The sequence below is a fragment of the Grampus griseus genome (assembly GCF_964374135.1).
Source record: "Grampus griseus genome assembly, chromosome: 15".
NCBI classification, from domain to species: Eukaryota; Metazoa; Chordata; class Mammalia; order Artiodactyla; family Delphinidae; genus Grampus; species Grampus griseus.
In genome coordinates, this window is record NC_139009.1 from 44,127,954 (window position 1) to 44,140,164 (window position 12,211).

A 12,211-nucleotide genomic window follows, 5' to 3' on the forward strand; every position below is an offset into this window, starting at 1 on the left:
TATCTGTTATCATGCCCAGTATAACAGTGTAATATTTTCTTAACATGAACTAATAAAAAGTACTATGAATTATTAGATCATATATTGGCCACATAAAAGTACTTGTTCACAGTATGTTATAATTAATTGCAAGAGTTTAAGTGACCTTTCGTCAGCAAATGGTTTAATATAGAATGGCATGATTAACTGTCACTGAAGATCATTATTGTTCTTCAAGATTTAATAAACTTCATGAAATCTCAGTACCTATTACACTAAACTGCCAATACAGAAGAACAGCAAATTTGTTATTTGTGCTAATACTTTATACAGAAAGCTAAAGTGAAATATATATACATATATATATATGCATATTAAATTTCTAAGTAATCCATACTTCAGTGTTCTTCTCCAACTTGAATGAAAAGGCCATGTATGATTTCTAGGCTAGATTCTGGATCTAAAATGAAGACAGTAAAGCAAAGCCTTTCTAACCTTTTAAGACTCTTCCATCCTTTTTGTCTAGGCCTGAGCACCTTCATACTTTAGTACACTAATAAAAAGTATGTTTCAGGAATCTCTGGCAGTTAACTAATATTAGATGAATTTAAGGAGGCAGAAATTATATAATAAAAGACAATTTTATGTATACCAGCTGAGCTACAAGGGACAAGAGAATTATGAATCATATAAAACACAGGTATAGCAAGTATAAAGAATGACAGAAATGTCAAACTTGCTTTTGAAACTTTTAAGATTAACCCATAATAACAAGTTAACTGGTTACAGATATGAAGATGCTACTGTCATCATTAAGCGGAAGAGACCTCACTTCACTCTTCAAGACTAGAAATGTTTGTACGTCACCAGCACTTTAAAATACCTCCCTACGTGAAGCTGTATGTTAGCTAGACATTTTACAAAGTAGTCAGCTACCATTCCCCACTGGTAAATATTTATGAACTTGAACTAACCAGAAAAGTTTAAATTATAATCTTTTTTAGAAGGCAGTGGATCTGAGTTAAGTATGGACTTTAATTTACAAAAGAAGGGATGAGCCAGGGGAATATAGAAAACATTTTTGAAAGTGACCAATAGGCTATATAGCCCTTTTGCTTCATTTTAGTTTGATTTTTCTAGTGAATCAAGTAACCAAATCTGACAGAATTTTGGACATTAGTTCCAACTACACAGAACAACCAAACTCATGGAAAACTGAGACCAAAAATGTCACCACCTCCTAGAATAAGTCATATAGCTGCTTCCTACCCTCTGCAAACCCTATTTCCTAGCTCCCTACCCCTACCCTAATCTTTGTGTATGTACTGCACATAAATTAGATTTATCCAAAATTTATTTCATAATAGTGAACTCTAATACAAATTGTGAGAAATTTTTATTTGACCATTTATATCAACTATTCACACAGTTAACTATGAGTGACTTACCCTCCAAAAACATCAAGCCTAAAAAAGAATAGTCATTAACAATGAAGGTGATACTTTTAACTTCTAAAAGAAAACACAGATGACTTAAATAGCCAGTTCAAACACATTAAGTCAAAAGCCTGCCTAATTTTATTCAGCAGCTAAAAGGAAAAAAAATTATAACATAAAACTGATGTGGGAAGAGATAACAGTATATCTGGAATGAACTTTTTGACTAGAAACAAATATTCAAATTCATGCCTTTGGGGACTTCCCTGGTGGCGCAGTGGTTAAGAATCTGCCTGCCAATGCAGGGGACACGGGTTCGAGCCCTGGTCCGGGAAGATCCCACATGCCGGGGAGCAACTAAGCCCATGTGCCACAGCTACTGAAGCCCGTGCGCCTAGAGACCGTGCTCCGCAACAACAGAAGCCACTGCAATGAGAAGCCCACGTGCTGCAACGAAGACCCAACACAGCCAAAAATAAATAAATAAAATAAATATATAACAACAACAAAAAATCCATGCCTTTGTCACTAGAGATAGTTTGGGAATTCAAGCTATAGAATTAACTTCAAACAAATTCTGAAAACATGTATTTTTACATTTGAGGCATAAACTCTATTTTTCCAATGTCTTTAAACATTCAACTATAATAGACTCTAGAACACGTGATTTAAAAAGCATTCATGATAAACTTCCTGTATTATGATTTGGAGAATTTAGCCTTGTCATCTCTCATCCCTTAAAACAAAACAAACAAAAAGCCACACCAAAAACATTTTGAGGATTACTTTCTTTCCCATCCATGAAGTAACGAGTTAGTAATTTTGATGAGCTATGGTCCCAAAAGTCTACCTTCTAAGTGACTGGTGATGGTAAGTACACAGGGGAGAAAAATATGAATGTCCATGATTAATGAAATGTAAATGGTACACTGAGTGTCATAACATGGAGTGTTATATTCAAACTCAGTTTAAATTAACTGAATGTTAAAAATGTTTACTTTGATTAAACGCTGGAAACATACTACAGTGGAAAAGCATGGGCTTTAGAGTCAGAGAGAAATGGGTTCAAATCAAATATCCTGGTTTATTACATAACTTTTGACAAGTCAATTTCTCTGAGCCTTGGTCTTTTCAATAAAATGGGGGTAACATGTTCTCAATAGCAGTTTTGCATATTTAGATAAATAATGTAAATCAAGCATCTAGTACAATGACTGCTACAAAGCAGTGCTCAATCACCATTAATTCTCTTCCCACACCCCGCTTCCTGAGGGTCACACTGTCTCATTTAGTCTCATTTACTGAGCCCCTCACTCAGTTGTGTGCTGGCTGTGTAACTGGCTCTGAGGGAGTGAAAAAAGAAAAAAGAAAAGTTTATAGAATTGGTTTGTAACACTGGCTGATTTCTATGGTGTAACTACTCCCACATGGCTGATCTCAACCTACCAGCTTTGAAGTCTACCCAATACAGAGCTGGAAAGAGATGTACATGATTACTCTCTGTCCCATTACTCTGTTTTATTTTTTCCACAACACTTTTACCTTTTGAAATTACCTTGTTTAACTGTTTAGGTATTTATTCTGTTCCCACCCCTACCCCCAAAGGGAATAAAAACACTATGGCAGGGACCTTGTCTGTCCTGTTCTCTTCTGTGTCCTCAGCAAGTACAAAATCAAACTAATTGGTAAAAGTCCCCAAATTCAGGAAACTGAAAAGTATTAAAAAAAAAAAAAAGACTAATTCAAGGAAAACACTCATACCCTCAATTTCGGCAGCACTGTTCTTTTTCTTTGGAGAAGGAATAAAAAATAAACATGACCAGTAAGTACCAAATGCTTAAATTAAAACAGCAGATTACTTCTGCCACATCACCTAGCTTAGCAATAAAAATCGGCCAGGCATAAGCACTTCCATATAAAGGGCAACATTTCTAAATGTCCAGCTGGAACACCATACTTATATAATTCAAGGTAGGCAATCTTACCATTCTTAATAACACAGAAGCAGTTACTGTATGGTTATACAAAGGTAAACAAATACTACTGTTAATAAGTCATGTATTACCATTTTTTTTCTTTTATTAATCCAGCTTGCAAGCCCAGCCTCCCACACCCCGAATTTACTTTACCTGCACGAATTAACATCCGCAAACATTCTATAGAGTTGTGATAAGCTGCTTCATGAATTGGCATCCATCCCCTGTTATCAGCAACATCAACACTACATCCGTTTTTGAGTAGTTTTCTTAAGACTTTAACATTGCCTTCCCTGGCAGCAAGTCCAACCGTGGAGCATGTGTCAGAGTAAGCCTCTGTAAAATCCATTCTTTTGACCAGTCTACAAAACAAGGCAGAAAGAAAACACTATCGTCAATAAAACAACACTGCACTCCTAGATATTAGCAGATCACTGTGGATCTGTCTAGCATCTCTCACATAACTGCTGGGGAACAGCCTGAGGTGGAGATAGCAACCTGTCAGGCCATAGCCTCTGCCAGTCTAAACCAGGAAGTCTCTCTGTTTGGGGGACTGGGCCTCCTTAGAATCCTCTTATTAAAGATATCAAGGGAGTTTTAAGCGTTCTATCACTCCTTGTCTGAGCAGCTCCTTCCTGCAGGCTTCTGCTCCCATTCATACTCCAACAAAATGCACTCACTGGAACACTGTTGATGAGAGAGTGAAATTCCTTCAGTTAATCCCAAATGTATATAGTCTACTGTGCAGAGATGGCCATTTAACGACCAGCAACACTCAGCCTCAAGAACTAATTTTATAGCCCTCTACAGGGAAAAGCTAAACCCAAAAAAGCCAGAAAGGAGTGAAGGACATTTTTTTAAAAGAACAAAAATAAGTAGTAATTCTAGTTTTTATGTCCCTGGTGGTTCTTTCCAGAAGGAGCAAAACACTTGGGTTTTCTTTCCTTGATGAAACAGTCCCACTGACTGAATATAATAAAATGAACAAAGACCATCATAGATGGGTCCAGCTTTCCTACACTAGCCCAGAAAGTTTTTCACAGCATTATTAGCCTCTTCCTCACAATCTCCCTTCAAAGTTCAAGTTCCCCTGGAGTCAGTGTCCAGTATAGCTCAGCATATGACTCTTACAAAGACAATTTCTTGTTAGTCACACTATGAGGCAGGTTGGGATAAGACCCAGGATTCTCAGGGCAACAGTTATCTCTCAAAAGGTAGTCCCTCTCAGTAACATTTCAGTTCCATTCTTCCTTTTAGTTTTTCTAAATATCTTACGAGGTAGGTCAGGAAATACCAACAACATGTCTAGTCCAATACAGGTAAAAAACTTTCTAGAGTGATATTCTAAATAATTTAATCAGAACGGGAGGTTTGAGGGAAGAGGTTAAAAGTCAGCACACAGCAGTTCCTGTAGTAAGTTTAAACTTATCTATGGTCATGTTTAAATATAAAGCTGTATCTGCAGAACCTGATTCTACAGAGAGCTAATATTAGCTATGAATTAATTTGATTAAATCAACCAGTCCATTACTAAGGAAGCGAAGATATTTATTACAGAACATTTAATTATTCAGTTAATAATTATTTACTGAGTACCAATTAAATGATCAGCAATGTGGAGGATATAAAGATGACACAGAAGTTGCAAGGAGGGGGAATGAAAAAGACACTGAAGGAGACCTTCAACATGGTGGAGGAGTAAGACGCAGAGATCACCTTCCTCCATACAGATACATCAGAAATACATCTACACGTGGAACAACTCCTACAGAACACCTATTGAACGGTGGCAGAAGACCTCAGACTTCCCAAAAGGCAAGAAACTCCCCACGTACCTGGGCAGGGCAAAAGAAAAAAGAAACAACAGAGACAAAAGAAAAAACAGAGGCAAAAGAATAGGGACAGGACCTGCACCTCTGGGAGGGACCTGTGAAGGAGGAGAAGTTTCCACACGCTAGGAAGCCCCTTCACTGGCGGAGATGGGGGGTGGCAGAGGGGAAGCTTCAGAGCCACGGAGGAGAGCACAGCAACAGGGCTGCAGAGGGCAAAGCGAAGAGATTCCCACACAGGGGATCCGTGCCGAACAGCACTCACCAGCCTGAGAGGCTTGTCTGCTCACCCGCCGGGGTGGGTGGTGGCTGAGAGCTGAGGCTCGGGCTTTGGAGGTCAGATCCCAGGGAGAGAACTGGAGTTGGCTGCGGGAACACAGCCTTAAGGGGGCTAGTGAGCCACAGCTAGCCGGGAGGGAGTCTGGGAAAAAGTCTGGAACTGCCGAAGAGGCAAGAGACCATTGTTGCGTGGTGCGCGAGGAGACGGGATTCAGAGCACCGCCTAAACAAGCTCCAGAGTTGGGCGCGAGGCGCGGCTACCAGCGCAGACACCAGAGACGGGCATGAGATGCTAAGGCTGCCACTGCAGCCACCAAGAAGCCTGTGTGCAAGCACAGGTCGCTATCCACACCGCCCCTCCCGGGGGCCTGTGCAGCCCGCCACTTCCAGGGTCCCATGATCCAGGGACAACTTTCCTGGGAGAAGACACAGCGCACCTGAGGCTGTTACAACGTCACTATGGCCTCTGCCGCCGCAGGCTCGCCCCACATTCCGTACTCCTCCCTCCCCCGGGCCTGAGTGAGCCAGAGCCCCCGAATCAGCTGCTCCTTTAACCCCGTCCTGTCTGAGCAGAGAACAGACGCCCTCAGGCGACCTACACGCAGAGGCGCGGCCAAATCCAAAGCTGAACCCCAGGAGCTGTGCGAACAAAGAAGAGAAAGGGAAATTTCTCCCAGCAGCCTCAGGAGCAGCGGATTAAATCTCCACAATCAACTTGATGTACCCTGCATATGTGGAATACTTGAACAGACAACGAATCATCCCAAAATTGAGGAAGAGGACTTTGGGAGCAACTGTAGACTTGGAGTTTCCTTTTAATTTGTTTCAGGTTTTATGTTTACCTTAGTTTAGTATTTAGAGTTTATTATCATTGGTAGATTTGTTTATTGATTTGGTTGCTCTTTTTTAATATATATATATGTTTTTCCTTTTTTTCTTTTCGTGAGTGTGTATGTGTATGCTTCTTTGTCTGATTTTGTCTGTAGAGCTTTGCTTTTACCATTTGTTCTAAAGTTCTATCCGTTTTTCGTTTTTTCCTTTTTTTTAAGTATAGTTTTTTGTGCTTGTTATCATGGGTAGATTTGTTTTTTGATTTGGTTGCTCTTTTCTTTCTTTCTTTTTTATTAGTTTTTAATTTTTTATTTTTAATAATTTTTTATTTTAATAACTTTATTTTATTTTTTTCTTACTTTCTTTCTTTTTTTCTCCCTCTTCTTCTGAGCCATGTGGCTGACAGGGTCCTGGTGCTTCTGCGGGGTGTCAGGCCTGTGCCTCTGAGGTGGGAGAGCCAAGTTCAGGACACTGGTCCACCAGAGACCTCCTGGCTCCAAGTAATATCAAACAGTGAAAGCTCTCCCAGAGATCTCCATCTCAACACTAACACCCAGCTCCACTCAACGACCAGCAAGCTACAGTGCTGGACACCCTATGCAAAACAACTAGAAAGACAGGAACACAACCCCACCCATTAGCAGAGAGGCTACGTAAAATCATAATAAGGTCACAGACAACCCAAAACAAACCACCGGACTTGGTCCTGCCCACCAGAAAGACAAGATCCAACCTCATCCACCAGAACACAGGCACTAGTCCCCTGCACCAGGAAGCCTACACAACCCACTGAATCAACGTTAGCCACTGGGGGCAGATACAAAAACAACAGGAACTACGAACCTGCAGCCAGCGAAAAAGAGAACCCAAACACAGTAAGCAAAATGAGAAGACAAAGAAAGACACAGCAGATGAAGGAGCAAGGTAAAAACCCATCAGACCAAAAAAATGAAGAGGAAATAGGCAGTCTACCTGAAAAAGAATTCAGAGTAATGATAGTAGAGATGATCCAAAATCTTGGAAATAGAATGGAGAAAATACAAGAAACGTTTAACAAGGACCTAGAAGAACTAAAGAGCAAAGAAACAATGATGAACAACACAATAAATGAAATTAAAAATTCTCTAGAAGGAATCAATAGCAGAATGACTGAGGGAGAAAAACAGATAAGTGACCTGAAAGATAAAATAGTGGAAATAACTACCACAGAGCAGAATAAAGAATGAAAAGAATTGAGGACAGCCTCAGAGACCTCTGGGACAATATTAAATGCACCAACATTCGAATTATAGGGGTTCCAGAAAACAACAGAAAAAGAAAGTGACTGAGAAAATATTTGAAGAGATTATAGTTGAAACTTCCCTAATATGGGAAAGGAAATAGTCAATCAAGTCCAGGAAGCGCAGAGAGTCCCATACAGGATAAATCCAAGGAGAAATACGCCAAGACACATATTAATCAAACGATCAAAAATTAAATACAAAGAAAAAATATTAAAAGCAGCAAGGGAAAAACAACAAATAACATACAACAGAATCCCCATAAGGTTAACAGCTTATCTTTCAACAGAAACTCTGCAAGCCAGAAGGGAGTGGCAGGACATATTTAAAGTGATGAAAGGGGAACATCTACAACCAAGATTACTCTACCCAGCTAGGATCTCATTCAGATTCGACAGAGAAATTAAAATCTTTACCAACAAGCAAAAGCTAAGAGAATTCAGCACCACCAAACCAGCTTCACAACAAATGCTAAAGGAACATCTCTAGGCAGGAAACACAAGAGAAGGAAAAGACCTACAATAACAAACCCAAAACAATTAAGAAAATGGTCATAGGAACATACATATTGACAATTACCTTAAATGTAAATGGATTAAATGCTCCAACCAAAAGACACAGACTGGCTGAATGGATAGAAAAACAAGACCCATTTATATGCTGTCTACAGAGACCCACTTCAGACGTAGGGACACATACAGACTGAAAGTGAGGGGATGGAAAAAGATATTCCATGCGAATGGAAATCAAAAGAAAGCAGGAGTAACAATTCTCATATCAGACAAAATAGACTTTAAAATAAAGACTGTTAAAGAGACAAAGGAGGCCACTACATAATGATTAAGGGATCAATCCAATAAGAAGGTATAACAGCTGTAAATATTTATGCACCCAACATAGGAGCACCTCAATACATAAGGCAAATGCTAACACCCATTAAAAGGGGAAATCGACAGTAACACCATCACAATAGGGGACTTTAACACCCCACTTTCACCAATGGAGAGATCAACCAAAATGAAAATAAATAAGGAAACACAAGCTTTAAATGACACATTAAACAAGATGGACCTAACTGATATTTATAGGATATTCCATCCAAAAACAACAGAATACACTTTCTTCTCAAGTGCTCATAGAACATTCTCCAAAACAGATCATATCTTGGGTCACAAATCAAGCCCTGGCAAATTTAAGAAAACTAAAATCGTATCAAGTATCTTTTCCGACCACAATGCTATTAGACTAGATATCAATTACAGGAAAAAAACCGTAAAAAAGACAGACACATGGAGGGTACACAATACACTACTTAATAACCAAGAGATCACTGAAGAAATCAAAAAGGAAATCAATAAATACCTAGAAACAAATGACAATGAAAACATAACGACCCAAAACCTATGGGATGCAGCATAAGCACTTCTAAGAGGGAAGTTTATAGCAATACAATTCTACCTCAAGGAACAAGAAACATCTCAAATAAACAACCTAACCTTACATCTAAAGCAATTAGAGAAAGAATTAAAAAACCCCAAAGTCAGCAGAAGAAAAGAAATCAAAAAGATCAGATCAGAAATAAATGAAAAATATATGAAGGAAATAGCAAAGATCAATAAAACTAAAAGCTGGTTCTTTGAGAAGATAAACAAAATTGATAAACCATTAGCCAGACTCATCAAGAAAAAAAGGGATAAGACTCAAATCAAAAGAATTAGAAATAAAAACGGAGAAGTAACAACTGACACTGCAGAAATACAAAGGATCATGAGAGATTACTACAAGCAACTCTATGCCAATAAAATGGACAACCTGGAAGAAATGGACAAATTCTTAGAAAAGCACAACCTTCCAAGACTGAACCAGGGAGAAATAGAAAATATAAACAGACCAATCACAAGCACTGAAATTAAGACTGTGATTAAAAATCTTCCAACAAACAACAGTCCTGGACTAGATGGCTTCACAGGCGAATTCTATCAAACATTTAGAGAAGAGCTAACACCTATCCTTTTCAAACTCTTCCAAAATATAGTAGAGGGAAGAACACTCTCAAACTCATTCTACAAGGCAACATCATCACCCTGATAACAAAACCAGACAAAGATGTCACCAAGAAAGACAACTACAGGCCAATATCACTGATGAACATAGATGCAAAAATCCTCAATAAAATACTAGCAAACAGAATCCAACAGAACATTAAAAGGATCATACACCATAATCAAATGGGGTTTATCCCAAGAATACAAAGATTCTTCAATATATGCAAATCAATCAATGTGATACTCCATATTAACAAACTGAAGGAGTAAACCATATGATCATCTCAAATGATGCAGACAAAGCTTTTGACAAAATTCAACACCCATTTATGATAAAAACCCTCCAGAAAGTAGGCATAGAGGGAACTTACCTCAACATAATAAAGGCCATATATGACAAACTCACAGCCAACATCGTTCTCAATGGTGAAAAACTGAAAGCATTTCTTCTAAGATCAGGAACAAGACAAGGCTGTCCACTCCCACCACTAGTATTCAACATAGATTTGGAAGTTTTAGTCACAGCAATCAGAGATGAAAAGAAATAAAGGGAATCCAAATCAGTAAAGAAAAAGTAAAGCTGTCACTGTTTGCAGATGACATGATACTATACAAAGAGAATGCTAAAGATGCTGCCAGAAAACTACTACAGCTGATCAATGAATTTGTTAAAGTAGAAGGATACAAAATTAATGCTCAGAAATCTCTTGCATTCCTATACTCTAATGATGAAAAATCTGAAAGAGAAATTAAGGGAACACTCCCATTTACCACTGCAACGAAAAGAATAAAATACCTAGGAATAAATCTACCTAAGGAGACAAAAGACCTGTATGCAGAAAACTATAAGACACTCATGAAAGAAATTAAAGATGATACAAACAGATGGAGAGATATACCACGTTCTTGGACTGGAAGAATCAACATTGTGAAAATAACTATACAACCTGAAGCAAACTACAGATTCAATGCAATCCCTATCAAACTACCACTAGCATTTTTCACAGAACTAGAACAAAAAATTTCACAATTTGTATGGAAACACAAGACCCCAAGTAGCCAAAGCAATTGAGAGAGAAAAACGGAGCTGGAGGAATCAGGCTCCCAGACTTCAGACTATACTATAAAGCGATAGTAATCAAGCAGTATGGTACTGGCAAAATAACAGAAATATAGATCAATGTAACAGGACAGAAAGCCCAGAGATAAACCCACGCACATATGGTCACCTTATTTTTGATAAAGGAGTCAAGAATATACAATGGAGAAAAGACAGCCTCTTCAATAAGTGGGGCTGGGCAAACTGGACAGCTACATGTAAAAGAATAAAATTAGAATACTCCCTAACACCATATACAAAAATAAACTCAAAATGGATTAAAGACCTAAATGTAAGGCCAGACACTATAAAACTCTTAGAGGCAAACATAGGCAGAACACTCTATGACATAAATCACAGCAAGATCCTTTTTGACCCACCTCCTACAGAAATGGAAATAAAAACAAAAATAAACAGATGGGACCTAATGAAACGTAAATGCTTTTGCACAGCAAAAGAAGCCACAAACAAGACGAAAAAACAACCCTCAGAATGGGAAAAAATATTTGCAAATGAAGCAACTGACAAAGGATTAATTTCCAAAATTTACAAGCAGCTCATGCAGCTCAATATCCAAAAAACAAACAACCCAATCCAAAAATGGGCAGAAGACCTACATAGACATTTCTCCAAAGAAGACATACAGATTGCCAATAAACACATGAAAGGATGCTCAACATCACTAAGCATTAGAGAAATGCAAATCAAAACTACAATGAGGTATCACCTCACACCAGTCAGAATGGCCATCATCAAAAAAATGTACAAACAATAAATGCTGGAAAGAGTGTGGAGAAAAGGGAACCCTCTTGCACTGTTGGTGGGAATGTATATTGATACAGCCACTATGGAGAACAGTATGGAGGTTCCCTAAACAACTACAAATAGAACTACCATATGACCCAGCTATCCCACTACTGGGCATATACCCTGAGAAAACCATAATTCAAAAAAAGGCATGTTCCACAATGTTCATTGCAGCATTATGTACAATAGCCAGGACATGGAAGCAACCTAAGTGTCCATCAACAGATGAATGGATAAAGAAGATGTGGTACATATATACAATGGAATATTACTCAGTCATAAAAAGAAACGAAATTGAGTTATTTGTAGTGAAGTGGATGGACCTAAAGTCTGTCATACAGAGTGAAGTAAGTCAGAAAGAGAAAAACAAATACCATATGCTAACACATATATATGGAACCTTAAAAATAAGTGGTTCTGAGGAACCTAGGGGCAGGACAGGAATAAAGATACAGACGTAGAGAACGGACTTGAGGACGTGGGGAGGGGGAAGAGTAAGCTGGGACGAAGTGAGAGAGTGGCATAGACTTATATATACTACCAAATGTAAAACAGCTAGCTAGTGGGAAGCAGCTGCAAAGCACAGGGAGATCAGCGCCTGCTTTGTGACCACCTAGAGGGGTGGGATAGGGAGGGTGGGAGGGAGACAC

The 12,211-nt window shown here is 38.6% G+C and overlaps 1 protein-coding gene across 2 annotated transcripts in view; it reads right to left on the reverse strand.

Annotated features, from left to right (window-relative positions):
• The window catches only part of ASB3 (ankyrin repeat and SOCS box containing 3), a 93,778-nt gene that overhangs the window by 56,239 nt on the left and 25,328 nt on the right, over positions 1-12,211 (reverse strand). For both annotated transcript variants that reach the window (XM_082672500.1, XM_082672499.1), the window contains exon 2: positions 3,545-3,753. In XM_082672500.1, coding sequence (XP_082528626.1) covers positions 3,545-3,740 — 196 coding nt within the window. In that variant the 5' untranslated portion in view covers positions 3,741-3,753. The remainder of the gene's footprint in view (positions 1-3,544; positions 3,754-12,211) is intronic.